General features: G+C 37.2%; 2 protein-coding genes across 4 annotated transcripts; one reads left to right on the top strand and one right to left on the bottom strand.

The window, feature by feature from the left end:
* Nucleotides 1-77: 77 nt before the first annotated feature.
* Nucleotides 78-3629, bottom strand: CysRS-m (cysteine--tRNA ligase-like protein, mitochondrial). Of its 3 annotated transcripts, XM_090156772.1 has the most exons (11): nt 3591-3629; nt 2361-2548; nt 2132-2300; nt 1890-2067; nt 1622-1835; nt 1428-1561; nt 1242-1373; nt 1034-1172; nt 750-975; nt 267-443; nt 78-157 (listed from the first exon to the last, which is right to left on the bottom strand). In XM_090156772.1, the coding sequence occupies exons 2-11, from the start codon at nt 2525-2527 to the stop codon at nt 113-115; spliced, it is 1581 nt and encodes a 526-aa protein (XP_090012898.1). In that variant the 5' UTR covers nt 2528-2548; nt 3591-3629; the 3' UTR covers nt 78-112. The 3 variants fall into 3 exon arrangements, with proteins under 3 accessions (XP_090012898.1, XP_090012899.1, XP_090012900.1); XM_090156773.1 differs by lacking the exon at nt 3591-3629 and having other exon boundaries at nt 2132-2307; nt 2361-2491; XM_090156774.1 differs by lacking the exons at nt 2132-2300; nt 3591-3629 and having other exon boundaries at nt 2361-2461.
* A 2087-nt stretch (nt 3630-5716) lies between these two features.
* LOC149932049 (zinc finger MYM-type protein 1-like) lies at nt 5717-7762 on the top strand. The gene is made up of 3 exons (XM_090157080.1): nt 5717-6613; nt 6676-6754; nt 6822-7762. The coding sequence occupies exons 1-3, from the start codon at nt 5717-5719 to the stop codon at nt 7760-7762; spliced, it is 1917 nt and encodes a 638-aa protein (XP_090013206.1).
* Nucleotides 7763-16602: the final 8840 nt, after the last annotated feature.

Genomic DNA, 16602 nt, shown 5'->3' with positions numbered 1-16602 from the left:
CTAAATTTGTCTCAATACAAATTATTTTCTGGTTGTAAATGGAGTTCTGTCTTTTTAGTAATAAGATAAATAAAGTGACTGAAGCATTTAGCTAAATTTATTTTTTCATCATCTACTCTTTTACATAGATCCAAGTTGATTGTCCTTTGCTTCTATCCTATAATTAGAAAATGATATTTCTAATTTAATATTTTGCTACTTTACAATAAGAAAACTCATATTTCACTAATTTATAATAAGAAAATATTAAAAAGATAATTTTTTACCTTAATTTGTATTCCACTTCTCAATAGATCGTTTCTAATCTCATCGCACTGTTTAAGCAATGTCTTAGAGTTCTCTTTTTCACTTTCAGACATAGAATTTAATGCACTTTCTCTAACATTGCTTCTAAATTTGACCAAAAAATCCAAAATATTTGATAACTGCACCTCCTTATCTGTCTAATAAAATATAATTAAAATAAGAGATTTAACACTAAATAAAACAGCCATTCCTGCAATCAAACCGAGGGGCACTTCAAACAGTTAATTATACATAAAATTTTGACCAATAAGCATAATAATCAAAAACGGTTTTGTTAACATTCACATTTAAGCTAACCAAACGGTATTCAATCAAATTTATTTATATGTAATATCACTGCATATAAAATTCTTAATTATATAATATCAAATTAATAAAGACAACATTGTTTTCGCACCTGGGATGCTAACCACAATCTGCCCCGATAGAAAAATTATATTTACTTCATTGGTTTCATCTTGAATATTTATCCCCAAATCTTGAAAGAATTCCTTAATATAAGAAGCGTAGATGGCAACTAGCGGTATATTTCTAGCTGTCATTGTGGGTGTCGTGTCTTGAAGTACTTTTTGTAAATCTGCCATTTTTTCAAATACTATATCCATAGCTTTTGGCGTATTAAAATTTGCTTTAAAGCTTTCAGTGACTATAGTTTTGGCTTCATTTAGCCTATAATTAACAAAGTGTTTGTAAAAACCACCATAACAACTATTTGGGTGATTATTACCGGGAAAAAAACAGCTCCTCATCAATGGTTCCTCCAATTAAATAACCTTTTATGTAAGAATCACAGTCATCTAAAAAGTTCTTTATTTTATTAATGTTCATTTTTGGAGCCTTTAATGTTTCTGGTGATAGCTCAATATCTAAAACCAATTCATTAACTTTAGTATAACCAATATTCGCAAGTTACAGAGCAAATTATGGTTCTTAACTGTTTCTATATGGTTTCATTAGACATAACATTCTAAAATCATTCGCAGAGTTCTCTTTTAAGAAATCTTTGGCAGATAAGGTATTTCCCAATGATTTGGACATTTTTGTGTCATTTGCCAAATTTAAATGACCTAAAAATTCAATAAAATATAATATTTATCTAGTTCAGAAAATAATAGCTTAACCTGTATGAATCCAGTAATTTGCCCACTGGTGGTTTTTGTGATAAGCCACTGATTGACATTCTTCATTTTCGTGATGAGGAAACATTAAGTCAATGCCTCCTGAGTGGATATCAAGATTTTCTCCAAAAATGTGACTATAAAAGTTTAATAAAGTAAGTCGACAAGCACAAGTTCACAAAGTCAACAGTTAATACCTTGCCATTGCGGAACATTCAATATGCCATCCCGGTCTACCCTTTCCCCAAGGAGATTCCCAAAATGGCTCATCTTTCTTCGCCGCTTTCCATAAGGCAAAATCTTTGGTTGATTTTTTATTTGGGTCCATCATTTCATTTAGTTCCAGACATTCGTGCTGTTCAAAAAACCTCCCGTATGATCCAAATTGTTTAGTATCAAAATAAACACTTCCTATAAATAAAATGAATTAACCACAATAAATTCCATTCATTCATTAAATCTTACCAGTAGGTGTTAAATAACTTAAGTTACTATTCATAATGTTTTGAATAAAGCTAATTATTTGCGGAATATGTTCAGTGACTCTAGTCACACTACTTGGTGGCTTTACACTAAATGATTTCATATCATGTTGAAATTCTTCTTCATACTTCTTTGCAATTTGCTTAAAGCTTGACTGGCTCTGAAAATCATAGACATTAATTCCAAGCTATTCTTTGAGCAATAAAGTGACAAATTATACACACTTTCAGGGCTTTATTTATTATTTTATCATCTATATCCGTTACTCCCATAACCATTACAACATTTAGGTTAAAAAACTTTTCCATTATTCTTCTTATGATGTCAAATCTTACGTAGCAGCTGATATGACCCATATGGGTTTCATCATAAACTGTTGGACCACAAGTGTACCTTTGCACTACTTAATGTTAGAAATCGACATAAACAAGGAAACATAATAATGGATCTCACCATTTGATCACATTCTCATTTAACAAAATTAAAGGAGCTACGGAGTGAGTGATGGAATTGTAAATATTAATTTTGGTTTTTACGCCATTCGGCTCTTTCCATTTGAAATTCGTGCTCTGTTGTCTGCTTGTAAAATATAAATACGTCCAAGGCTTAAGTTTTAACATCACGTTTTCTTGTCAGGGAAGCTATATTTCAAGGATCCTTGGTTAATTAGTCCATGATTATACCATTGAGTTGAGAATAATTTAGAGCTAAGAACCCATAGATATAGGAAACGTTTATAAAGGTCTAGATAAAATATTTCAAAGGAAGTGAATACGGAGGTGACAGCTAGCAGAAACGCGTAATTTCTGCTATTCCTCCAAGATTTCTGCAGGCTATCCTTATAAGGCGCTATCTATCGGTAAGAAAGCTCGTGCTATCGTCGCGAGAGCCATTGTCTCCTGCTTAAAAATAATACTAAAAGTCACCAACAGATGGTGTCTAAAGACTACGGCCTGCGGAAAGGTCAAGCACTTACGAGGAGACTACCCGAGGTGAAAATCACCGATTTTGTTGAAACTAAGTGGGTATGTAGACCTTATGATAATGGTAACATGAAATTTCACCAAGGGAAAAGTTGCAATGGGCATTATTTTCTCCATGGCAACCGAAAATGTTTTTGACAACACAGTCTGTATATTGTCCCATTGAAAATAACAAGGGATCAATTTTTACATATTTTGATCAAATTGACCAAAATTCATCAAAATATTATAAATTTCATTTCATTTGTCAATTTTGATCTAGTTGTTTTTGGTTTTGAAATTTGAAATTTTTTTAAAATTTTTCACAGGGGGGTACCCTTAGAAGTGCTCAGATTCCCATGTTATTTTCAATGAGAAAATATACATACTGTGTTGTCAAAAACATTTTCGGTTGCCATGGCAAAACTAATGCCCATTGCAATTTTTCCCTTGGTGAAATTTCATGTTACCATAAGGTCTACATACCCACCTAGTTTCAACCAAATCGGTGATTATCACCTCGGGTAGTCTCCTCGTAAGTACTAAAATGCTAAGAGAGCTCGCGCTCTTGGTCATGTGCCTTCCTCGTTGTCTGCTAGGTGTCAATTCCGTATTTTATGTTAGGCTTAGACGCCCCGAAATTTATCTAGACCTTTATATACATTTCCTATATCTATGTAAGAACCCGAGATCGGAATTTTTCCATAGGCTTTAAGCTTACCATTAATGGCAACGGGACTGAAAATCAAGGAACTTTATCAAAGTACGCCGGGCGTCTTCTGTTGACAATATTAAACAGCCTTTGACAGAGCATAATGTCTCGTGGACTTGCATGCGCGCGCAGTCTGGCGCGAGACGAGAATGCATTGTTGAAGGTCGCAGTTTTGCGTCCGCTTGCTAATGCAACAGTAGCGCTGGCCCTAGGGCGGTGCGAATGGTGCGACCGCACCGGGCGCCGTCATAGGTGGGGGCGCCGAAACGGGATCGGGACGACGGGACCAATAACTTTTGACCGAAACGCCTGACCTCGCGCTGCCGCCTAAAAATATCATTGTGCACCCTAAAAAAATATCTAAGTAAGTAAACAAAATCAATAAAATATATGCTATTAATATATTAAATTTAGTCACGCCCAACTATACAAACTATATTATTTCCATTCGTGTATTTTGCTTTACTATATTAGTTCACTTCCACGTTCCACGTGCACGAAGTAATCTCGTTTCGCTTTCATTGGGAAATTAATCGGAATATAATATCAAATTCTCGATAGAACAGAACCAACGACGTGGTAAAGAAGAACAGACCGGAGATCGTGGTTTTTGAAGCAACGTATTTGTTGTGAAATTAGATAAAATTGTCAATTTCGACCGTAGCTTAAGGCCCATTTTCATGCTCGCTGGCAGCGGATAAAAATAATCAAAATTCGCTTCCGACACTCGCAAGCGTGAAAATAAAGCTAAAATATCTGTTTGAAATAGATCGACGCGGAAAGTGAACAAGTGTGTAGCGGAAGCGGATTTTGTCGATTTTTAACCGCTACCAGCGAGCATGAAAATGGGGCTTTAGACCAGGGGGTAGAAACGTACGCGAAATGCGTTGTCTCATGCGATTCCCTAGTGGGAGAGGTGGGGGTGGAACAGCGAGCATGAAAATGGGGCTTTAGACCAGGGGGTAGAAACGTACGCGAAATGCGTTGTCTCATGCGATTCCCTAGTGGGAGAGGTGGGGGTGGAAGTCTGAAAAGTTTCAGCAGGTTCGTCTGCTTCGATATATGGACCTCGTGTCCTCGTTCGGGCCTCTGGCTAAAAATAGATCACGCTTATTGTCAAAAGAAACAACCCGAATCTATAAAGCCGAATGGTTAGTATTACAATTTTAATTATCATCGATGTAGTCATAAATTGTTTGTTTTAAATATAATTTCAAGGGTAAACTTTAAAAAACGCTTCAAAATTAATATCTTTGCCCAATGAAGAGATTGAATCTCCTGATTTACCTTTTGTAAAAATAAGTTTTAAATGCTTAATTTCAAATGTTTTTCTATATTTTTATTCTTTTTAAACAGCTTTGCTTAGAAAAAAATTAAGGCTAGAGGTCGGCGGAACGAATAAATTAACCGGCAAAATTTCGATTAACCATAAAAAGTTTGGTTAACTGTTTTTTATGAACACTTTATACGAATAAACAACGATTTAACATACAAAAATAATCGATTTTTTCGTATATTTTTTGGATAATTTGCGGTTATGAGTAAAAATAATTAATTGGATAATTTCTTATTCAAACGCCGATCTCTAATCAAGGTAAATCCAATAAAAAATGATGACAAATGAAGCATTCCATTAGGCCTACTTGTCCATATTTACAATTGAAGGCACCAACGTTATTAATAAACTTCGCTACAATTTCAATTTAACCCAACTTATGATTAAAGATGATTGTGATAGTTCTTACAACTTTTGAATTGGCAAGATTTTCCCATATTTAGTTTACACCTTGGTAAAATAAAATTCCAATCATTAAAAAAAAGAAAATTTACGCTGAAACACCTCGGGCCTCGTCCTCCAGTCCCGATTTTTACGAGATTTAAAACTGAACCGAACTGAATTTTTCAGACTAAACCTACTCGCTATTACATTGCCTCCCGCAACTAGTTAATCGTGAGGTTAGACGGGAGCCCGTAGGAATCTCGCCGCATTTCCAATCTACGAAATGGTCGGTTGTTGACTCTGGAACTAGAGATGAAATAATTATTCGTGGACCTGTAAGTAACGAAATAACCAACGACAAATATCCAAAAAAAATGATGGACGTCATTTTTCAAATGCGCATTTTCAAAGAGTAATGCCAAATGGAGAAACTTATAAAAGAAGATGGCTTGTTTACTCTATATCTGCTGATAAAGTATATTGTTTTTGCTGCTGTTTATTCATAAGAAATTCCCACTCTAATTTGGGTAAAGAAGGATTTGACGACTGGAGACACTTATCAGTGCGTCTCAAAACTCACGAAACTTCCTCAGATCACCAGCGCGCCATACAGAGTTGGATAGAAGCGTCGATTCGATTGAAGAACTTCAGTGGAATAGACAAGCATTTGCAAAAACAAATTGAAGACGAAAAATCACGATGGGTTGCTATCCTCGAACGAATGATGTCCATAGCATTATTTTTAGCCGGCAATAATTTGTCGTTCAGAGGAAGCTCTGGATCTGAAACACTATATACTCCTAATAATGGTAACTTCTTGGGTTTAGTGCAACTGCTAGGAAAATTTGACCCTGTAATGATGGAGCACCTTCGCCGTATTGTTAATAAAGAGACCAATGTCCACTATTTTGGCAAACGCATTCAAAACGAGTTAATCGGTTTGCTTGGAAGTGAAGTTCGAAATAAGATTTTGACTATGTTAAAGTCATCTAAGTACTTCTCCATAATACTAGATTGCACCCCTGATGTCAGTCACATCGAACAACTATCTTTAACGTTGCGTTTTGTTGACACTAATGAAGATGAAGTCCAAGTGCGTGAGTGTTTTGTTGCTTACAAGCCGGTAAGTGACTCTTCGGGAGCTGGTCTCACTGGCCTCTTTCTTGATGAAATTGTGCAAGAGTTTGATTTAGATATGAATGATTGTCGAGGCCAAGGATATGACAATGGATCCAATATGGTAGGAGTAAACAAAGGTGTCCAAAGCAGAATTCTGAACCAATATCCCTGTGGGTGTCATAGCTTGAATTTGGTAATAGCAGATGCCGCCAAAACATCAGTTAAATCGGTTTCTTTGTTCGGATTTCTTCAAAGACTGTTTGTTATATTCTCGGGCTCAACAAAGTGATGGGAAGTGATATCCAAGCACGTAGAAGGTCTATCGCTGAAAAAGGTTTGTGAAACTCGTTGGGAGAGTAGAGTTTCTAGCCTCGCCGTAGTTCGTTATCACTACTCTTCAGATCGTGACGCCCTTCTGGATCTTCATGAAGAAACGAACGACTCAGTTGCAGCATCAGAGGCCTTGTCCCTGATTCAGAACATGGAGCAATTTGAATTCATAGTTACAATGGTGGCTAGGTATGATGTATTATTTCAAGTAAACATTGTAAGTAAGGCTATGCAGTCTGAAAATATGGATTTAACAAACGCTTCACAATTGCTAAAGAACTGCTCGGAATTTGTGAAAAAGTACCGGGTTTATCAGCCTGCTTTGGTAACAGCTAGGGAAATTGCTTCTCAGGCTGGGATAGATCCTATTTTTAAGCTAGTCCGATCCCGAAGAAAGAAGAGATTATTTGAGTACGAGACCGTAGATGAGACACCAACAGATCCAGAAGAACTGTTTAAGATGAACGTATTTTACCCTATGATCGATATGATTGAGAATGCATTGGTCACTCGATTCACACAACTCTCCAAATTTAATGAGACATGGTCCTTTTTATATAACATCAAAAACCTTCCAGAAAAGTCCAAATTGGAAAAATCCTGCGCGGATTTAGAGATAAGTTTAACCGATGGAGAAAAATGTGACATATCTGGTTGTGAATTGGTTAATGAACTTTTAAGCCTGAATCCATGGTTTAAAGAGCTTGACTCAGCAGCACCAAAAAACGTTCTTCAACTTATTAAACAAAATGGTTGGCAAGATATATTTCCGAATGTGTGGACAGCAATTCGAATTTTGCTCACAATTCCTGTAACTGTTGCTAAAGGAGAAAGAAGTTTCAGTAAATTAAAACTAATCAAAACTTATTTACGTTCAACCATGTGTCAGGATAGACTGTCAGATCTTGCAATTTTGTCCATAGAAAATGGTATTGCCCAGGACTTGTGTTATTCTGACTTAATTAAAAAATTTGCAAGCGCAAAAGCTAAGTTGCAAATAATAAAGATATAAAAATTTAAAGAAAAGGCCTAGATTATCTAGGCCTTTTCTTTAAATTTATATTTTTATTTTTTCAGATTTAACTGAATTTACGATGTGAATTTAACGTATGCGTGCCGTGCGCGTTGTCTGCGGCATATTAGTTTAAATAAACAAATATTGTTCCATTTCAGTGTTAAACTTATTGTTCCTTATCCATACTACAACTATACTAATTTTTTCGAGGTTTGATTTATTAATATATGTTATCTATCTTCAGTCTCTATCTACAGCTAAATCACGAATATACGACCGCATATGGGGGGGCGCCACAAAGAGATCTCGCACCACCAGAAAAACTTGCTGGGGCCGCCACTGTGCAACACACGTAGCCTATGAGCATATGTAACATGATTACTCATAAGTATGCCACTGTACCTTTATTCCATTCAAAAATCTTCACTAACGGTTTGTTTCACCACGAACCAGAAAAAAGGTGGACTACGTTTATTCATCCTAGTAATTTTGGGAGTCACACTATTGGCTACTAACATATTTATTTAAGCCAATGGAAAACCTCTAAATTGAGAAGGAATTTTTTGCGTCTGAATTTTAGTCAGCCCAATGTAGCTTTATTGAAATTTATAAACTCGCTCGGTTTGTGCGGATGAAGTTAAATAATGAGTAATTTAGAAAAATTAAAGGTTAGGGAAAATGATCAATAAGTGATCGCTTTCCGAAAATGGAAAAAGTCGTCGAAGTCGAATATTCCACCACCGTTATTAAAACCCATATTTAGCCTAGAAGAGTTAGGCCTAGGCTCAAAAGAATCTGCAAAGATTCCAACCTTGTAGATGCGCCAGAAAAGCTCAACCTGAATTTCAACTATTTTTTCCAACAAATCTGCTTCTTTTATTTAACAATGCAAATTTATTTTAGAACGTGAGTCTCCGAGAACTTCCTTAATTTGCAAATTAATTACAATAACAGAACTTGACACTATATTATAATTCATTTTAGCTCCTAAGCCTTGGTTGTTCAAACCGGTTTGTTTACTAAAATAATGGCCGTCGGTTTATCAGACGTACAGAGCTAATTGGGCGACGGAATTATCGGCATTTGAAATTTGATGACGTCAAATATTACGTAGGGTACAGATGACGCAATATCTGTGAAACAAACCGTTAGTGAAGAAATAGAGCTAGTGGCATACTTATAAGTAATTATGTTACATATGCTATGAGGCTATGACCAAGGGGGTCTCGATCAAGAAGATGTTTGACAAAATTTCTGTACGAGGCTACGTTCAGTGAAGCTCAACGGTCTCAACGCTGACAACTTTTTTTCACTGAACGGTTTTTGTAATTTCCGGTTTTGACGTCAAGTTGGCAACGTTAGCTCAACAAACTCAACGATTGAAAGAGCAGGTTTCTTCGTTGTTAAACGGAATCGTGACGTCACAGCACACGGGAAGGCTAGCTGCGGACGGAACCGCAGACGATATTTTATAAAAATTAAAACAATCCTAAAAAGCGTTCAGCAAAAGTCTCAACGGAATCAACGCAAACGTAAGACCGTTAAGCTTCTCTGAACGTAGCCCGAATTAAAATTGATGACGTCACCCAGATGAGCCGCCGTTGATTTTCAATACGATCTCATCTGGCTGACGTCACGATCTACGTCACGATTTTACCTAGCCACTTTAACTTTCGTTCCACCCGTTTAATTAAGCAACTTTACAACTCCCTTGCGCTCCCTATTCTTGATTATTGTTCGCCCATTTGGACCCCTCATTTCACTACAGACCTATCTGCCCTACAAAAGTCTCAGAATCGCGTAACAAAACTTGTGACTAAATTGCAAAATTTGCCTGCCCCTTCTCGTTTAAAATCCCTTGGTATTCAGCCTGTTGACTTGCGTCATAAAATCAATAACCTTTGTCTGTTACATAAATTCTTTTACAATAATTTAGATCTCAAATCAATTCCCGTACTCGTGGCCATTCTTTAAAATTGTGTAAACGGAGCGCCGCCTCTTAACTACTACTCGACTAAATTATTTTTCCCATAGTGTCATTACCGATTGGAATGCTTTGCCATCAAATATTGTTACACAATCTAATTATCACAAATTCCGCTATTTATTATCTGAACATTTATCTGCCTGGTCATGATCTCATAACTAATTTTTTTTCTCGTTTGTTCATTGTTTTCTTAATGTTGGCTTTGCTTTAAAATTTTCTATTAATTATTTGTATATATCTCATTATTATTACCATATGTAACATAATTACTCAAAAGTATGTCACTGTACCTTTATTCTGGCTCTCTTAAATCCTGATTGCAAAGCCTCCTCGTGGCGAGAGCCGGGCAACGTATGGCTAATAACCTGCGACTGATTTGCACAGGTACACTGATCCTATCCAGTGGTTTGATGGGGTCACTGGAGCTCTTGAGGGGCTCCACACCCGGCGTTCAGAGTCGCTGGGCTCTTGGGGGCGGTCCACACCCGGTTTGCTGGGTCACTGGAGTCCTTCGGGCTCTCTCAGCTGAGTGGAGTACGGACTGGCAGAACAGTAGGGTAGTGCGGCCTCTTCGTGAGGCTAAACCCTTTCCCGGCTCTAGTGCTATACTTAACATGAAACTCTCGCGCAAGGACGATACCCTTCTCTCGCGACTAGGTTGTGGTCGCCTTCCTACAAACGCGACCCTACACCTGTTCAACCTCAGTTTGACGGCCGCTTGCACTCACTGCGGAGCTATATCGACGATACGTACCACATCTTATTCACCTGCCCCTATCACACTGGGCGTCGACCAGCGCTGGTTTCAGCGCTCCAGAAGCGCAATCTTCCGAACACTCTCGTGGGGGTTCTTAAAGCAGTACATGGAGGCAGTAGCCCCCCGGACTGTGAAATCCGAGGGGCAGCGCCCCCTCAGTTTTTCAGTTAGAGTTACTAATAGGTAATTTGTTTTGCCAAAAAAACTTGTAAGTCATGTTTAAAGAAAACGTATGTTTCAAAAACCATTGCATAGAGTTCGAAAATTTTAAAAGCAAGAAAATTAATTTCTCTTTGAATATCCCGCCGAACCCTCTTCAAGGTTTTTTAACGTCAACATACATAATTTCCCATTTTACATATAGTAGACAATTAGGCTGTGTCCGTGAAACTGTAGGAAATAGAAAAAAACAAGTTAGCCCAGGCCGTAATATTAGTTCCACATCAGTGTATTCAAGTGGGCAAACCCATACACCCTTAGTAGACACAGATAGGCAAACTAATACAAAAGCTGTTGAGGCTACGTGATTTCTTATCGTTTGATATATAAATTGCCATCCTAAGTTAAAGAGTGGATGCCGCCCACCCTCAGGATACGCGGGTGGGCAAACCAATACAAAAGCTGTTGAGGCCATGTGATTTCCTATCATTTGATATATAATTTACCATCCTATGTTAAAGAGTGGCTACCGCCCACCCTCAGGATACCCGGGTGGGCAAACCAAATTAACCAATACAAAAGCTGTTGAGGCCATGTGATTTCCTGTCGTTAGATAAACGGAAAGTATCAAAGGTGAAATAGGTAAGCAAAACACGACGAACATAATTCTTTTAAGTTATTGAAATTAGTGGAAATATGATTTAAAGAAATTCTTAAACTGGGATTCTAATGGGTTTATTTTAGGAAATTTATATCAAACATTTGGGTAGTTTAGGCACCAAAGGTTATGTAAATTCGCAAATTCATTAAAAAATACCCATGAATTTCTTAACTTGTTGTTTTCGATCACTCTCCCTTTAAGGGGGTTGGTCCATAGAAATCCCGCGTAACTGGAAAATGGTTACTATAAGCAGAACCCTTTTTCTCATTTATCTTTTAGTGAAACCAAAAGTGAATATGACTTCATACAAAAAGTCTCGCTCTCGCCATCGGCTAAGAAACGCGTTATTTCTATGGCTCCCCCTCGTAGGCGGATGAATACTATTTTCCCGCCAAAGTTGAAGCCAACTTTCGGAGGTACATACGACCTTATAGGGGTTCCAATGAATTGTTATTTTAATCATTCATTTTTATTTATTATGTAAATAATTATTAGTTCAATTTGTATTTAAGAATAACAATTTGATCTCGTAATGCAATATTGGGCCAAGGCTTGACTGATCTTGTAAGCCTATTTCCTTACCTTTAACAACTGATCCTAGCCAAAAGGACGACAGCGCAAGAGACAATAGCCTACAGGGAAGGATTGTTACTGGGAAACTCGTATAACGTACACGATTGGAGTTAACGAGTTGAAGTCTAGGGGTATGCTTAAACTATTCATAGGGATAAAAGGACGGACTGCCAAATTGTCATTAGAATGGTTACTTTTAATTATTAACACAAATTAGATTTCACTCTACCAAATACTCTGCAGAGACTAACTGATGCATGACATACATCTTATAACAAACACAACACAGAAACAATTCCGAGGGAATTGACAACAGTTTTAAAGTCTTAGTTACGAAAATAAACACGCGTCATACCATTGCTGTTTCGGCTCGGCACCCAGTTTGCGGTTTCGGAACGGTGACCGCTAGTTTTATGCTGCACAGACACACACACGCGCACACCGGGGTTTCTGCTGCCCTAACGGGACTTACGCCTTTCTAACTTAAACCGCCAGGTTAGCTTGATTCATCACGACTTATAGTCGCCGTTAGCTTAGGGATGCTTCCGACTTCGCGTCAGTGGCCAAAGTTACCCAAAGGTCGGGTCTGCTCCAGGAGTAGCGGAGAGGGTGACCCTTGTTCTGGTTCGAGTCCCCAGAGCGGTTCTCCAGTTAGTTCTGTCAAAATACGCCAAAATCTTTGGTTTTGATGGTCTTGGGTTCCCGCGCTTTTGGGCTCTGCCCAATCACTAGTTCTGTTCCTGAACGGTCATCACTGAGGACATCCAATCGTCGAGCGTGGGAGCGAAAGTCTTTTAATTCAAACCCCCGAAAATAGTTATTAGTTGAAGGGACGCTCGTTTAACATGAAGGGGGTTACCGCCCAGCCAAACACAATCACTGTGAAACTTTTACTTTTCGCACTTAGGCGTTAAACGTTTCCATCTGAGTCACTTTATGACCCCAAAGCGAGGAAAGCTCGCTTTCTATTCATTTCCTTAAAATTGTATCAATACAAACTCTCAGAATTTAAGTCATAAAAACGTCACGCAGAAATAACAAAAATATAAAATAACATGACATATTGGCAGTCCTTGTTTCTTATTTCAGAGAAATCCCAAATGGGGAGATGGGGGTGAAAAGATAGTGCGGCATTACAAAGACAAGAGGGCATTCCTTTATTCCAAACGCATCGTTATATGGAACGAGAAAAGCTACTGGGGCAAAGCAGCCCGTGGCCACTAAAGCCACTATGGACCCCATGGAAGATAGGGAAGCTCGGCTAAGAACAGCTGGTTCACGCGATCCCACAAAACCCAAGACGACCCGGGCCAAGGGGCAGAGAGAGAACGCCCGAGGGGAAGTTACAAAACTTAAAGAACGATACAATTAAACCGAAACTAGAAAGCCCAAGAATGCTAAAATTAACAGGCTAACGTAAGCCTAAAATATGGCCGTTACAATCTGACTTTTCAGTTGCGCTTTTTACACTGTGTCGATTGTGGTTTTAATACAACTGCTAAGTGGACTGCAGTTTTCTTTCGCGGCATTTTAAATTTTCCAATTCGTATCTTAATTAACCAAATCTTAATTAAACTCACGCCAAACAGTTACAACCTCTCAATTTTCGCTTTAATTATTAAAACACCGGGACCGGGTTGACCTTCTGGCTGTACTACTTTTCTTTAAAAATCACGTGGTTAATCGATTCGAGTTCTTATTGGATAATAAAAATTATGCGCTGTCTGCTATTATTTATGCTTAAGAAATACCATGACAAGCATGGCCAATGATACGAAATCAAGAGAGAGCGAGACTTTTTGTACGAAATCATATACACTTTGGTGAAACTGTGTACACACAGTTCCACTAAAAGATAATAATCCTTCTGATAATAGATATTAATGTTGGTTTTTGTTTTGTTTTTTTCTATCAAAGCATTGTTTTGACACTTTAATTTCATACGTGTTAAATTTTATTTTTAACAAATTAAAAATTATTACTTTTTTTTCTTTGTGAAATTGTGTTGTGTTCCACTAATTATTACGGCATACATATTCCAATTCCATTTCTATAAGTTCAAAACAAGCAAATGATGGTGGTAACCAGCCAGTTTAAAGGCAGTCAATTTGGTAGAGGCGCCAGCAATAAGCTGGGGTAGGCCCAGACCTACCTAACATTTTGATAGGGGCCTTGAAATTGTAAACTAGGGCCTCCTAATTTTAATAAAAAAAGCCTATATTTTTGTAATTGGTTTAAAAATTTCAAATTAATCTATTCACATTTTATTTGGTTTATTTATAGGATAGAAATTTAAGCTTGGTGCTTACCCGTAAAAAATCCTGGGGCCGCTACAGAGGTGAAGGTGATATCATCAGGGGCGTCTTAAAGATTTTGGGGGCCCTTTCAGTTTTTGAATTACTTGAGAAAGAGGTAAAACCAAAAAAAATTGTCAGGCATTTTTAACTTAATTATAATTCAAACCTGATTTATATATATGAATTATATTAAATCCACATGTCTTCAAACAATACTACAGTAGCATAAAGACTTGATGTTAACAGTATACTAGAAGGGGAAAGGAGCTGTAGATTAGTTTGCGCTGCGTGATTGAAGAGCTGGCCACATTCCTCCTATGCATTATAACCCAGTCATTGGTTAAAAGGCTTTATGATTAAGTCGCAATATTGATTTAAGCCAGTAGTGGTATTTATGCAGTATCGTGCATGGTTAAAGACCACTTTTCCCCAATCTCATATTTAACCAAAAATTACAAAAACAATAACAATAAAAAATTTGCATATTTTTCTTTATTACTTCTTTTATAAAAATTTACATTACATTTGTGTTTAAAAACTATGAAACAGATATTGACTATTTTCCAGATAAAAGTATCATGACAAACTGAGAATTCATTTGTAAAAATATTAGATGTTGGGCATTATTATTTTGCGCGCATAAAAGTGACATCTGTACTTTCACAGGTTCTCCCTACTTTTTTACTAGATCAGGTCTAATTTCACTATTAAAGTTAATTCTTGAAATACAAGGAACTCCTTAAATGCTATTAAAAAACGATTTTGGTCTAGCATCTTATCAAATAAATTGATTTAAAATTTTTTTTAGTAACATTCTTATCATTTCAATCCTTTTTTATTAAAACATTTGGTAAAATTTATGATTACTATATTTTCATTTGTAGTAAAATTTTTGTATTTTTACAAAATTCTGCATGCATGTTAAATGCCACATTCCGATAGATACAATTTTTGTGGTTATTGAATACTTAATTTGACAAAAAAACCCTTGATTTTCAACTTATTTGAAAGGCTCCAAACTAGTTCACTAAAATAGGATCGACTTTTGAAAAACAATTGACGGATTTTGAAATGACGTTTTAGCGCGCGACACTACAGGTACATGTCTTGGGCACACAGCCTTCTTTGCGTGCTTTTTTGACCATAACATGTAGAGGTATTTTCACGCGCAAAATGAATTTTAAAAGCCGTCAATTTTAGCCATCTATTTATGATTGGAGGTGGGAAAATACAGAGTTAAAGTATTTATCGCCAAGTTAACTTAATGTTTAAATGAAAGTTAGTGTACTGTTTATAATTTCCCAGAGTATCAGGGGAAAAGGTTCATAGAATGAATGAGACCAAGGCAACAAATTTGATAGGCACCAATAATTCACTTACAGGGCTTCCATCAAAATCTTACAAATAAAGAGGGTAAAAAAATGACAGTCATTCCAACAGAGAACCAATAAAAGGTTCTAAAATGACCACTACAGCGATATCTTCAAAGTGATTTGACTATTATAAAAGAGGAATTATTGTTTTTGGACAAGTTATAGGCCTAGCCACAAGCCTAAGAATTTATACAGTGCATTTAAAAATTAATGCTTTCTTCTACCGAATCACTTACTAGATAAGATTTAACAAATAATAAATTAAACATTTCTTACCTTTATAAATAAGTAAATACATTTAAGATCTCAATATAAAAAACCCAGAGCCCTAAATAATAACCCAGCGTAATCACACACAATACTAGCAAGGATTGATACGCAGTAGCTTTACGTCGTTCAAGTTTTGGAAAAACCTTATTTACAATAGCTGAAAACTATTCGTGAGTTCTGAACCGTTAAGACATGGCCGCCTCCATGCGCTCGTTCCGCGTGCGCTCCCTCTCGCGCCAGTAGAGCAGAGCGCACGCGGAGCAAGCACGTGCAGGGGGCCGTGGTTAAGAGAACGGCCCAGGACTGAGCTGTGACGTCACGAAAAAGTTCTAGATAGTTCAGAACGTTTGTACGAATAGTTGTCATTCAAATTAGGATCGTCCGATTTGACGTACGCAGCCCGATGTGCAGACGAATTTTAGAGATTTTAACCTTGAGTTCCGGCCAGTACTTGCTCTTGAGCAGGTACCGTTAAAACGGTTCCGAACGGTTCAACAAGAGGTTCTTGTCTGCGAATAGTTTGCATTTGGGCAGTTCTAGAATTTGTTTTTGCCGAATAGTGCGCATGGGGACTGGTTGAACGGTTCAGAACTCACGAATAGTTTTCAACTATTTATGAACGCGTTAAACGCGGTGGCTTCCAAGCAGATTGACCTAGGCTTAATGTTTTCAAAGCGCACCAACGAAAGAAATGGAGCTAACTACTTCCAAATCGCTCAAAATATTCCACATTAGTAGAGTAGGACTAAATATGAACATG

This window comes from Leiobunum rupestre, chromosome 8 (genome assembly GCF_980474605.1).
Source record: "Leiobunum rupestre chromosome 8, qqLeiRupe1.1.hap1, whole genome shotgun sequence".
Classification (NCBI taxonomy): Eukaryota; Metazoa; Arthropoda; class Arachnida; order Opiliones; family Sclerosomatidae; genus Leiobunum; species Leiobunum rupestre.
Note: the sequence above shows the minus strand (reverse complement) of the source record. Positions and strands in the feature narration are given on the sequence as shown.

Bases quoted from the DNA above. Each gene is read 5' to 3' on its own strand.
- LOC149932049 (XM_090157080.1), top strand. From the start codon at position 5,717: ATGCCAAATGGAGAAACTTATAAAAGAAGATGGCTTGTTTACTCTATA. The intron at 6,614-6,675 runs GTAATAGCAGAT...ATTTCTTCAAAG, and splicing joins GGTGTCATAGCTTGAATTTG to ACTGTTTGTTATATTCTCGG. The intron at 6,755-6,821 runs GTTTGTGAAACT...ACTACTCTTCAG, and splicing joins AAGGTCTATCGCTGAAAAAG to ATCGTGACGCCCTTCTGGAT.
- CysRS-m (XM_090156772.1), bottom strand. From the start codon at position 2,527: ATGTTAAAACTTAAGCCTTGGACGTATTTATATTTTACAAGCAGACAA. The intron at 1,374-1,427 runs GTTAAGCTATTA...TTGAATTTTTAG, and splicing joins AAATTACTGGATTCATACAG to GTCATTTAAATTTGGCAAAT. The intron at 1,173-1,241 runs GTTAAGAACCAT...AATTGGTTTTAG, and splicing joins AATGAAACCATATAGAAACA to ATATTGAGCTATCACCAGAA.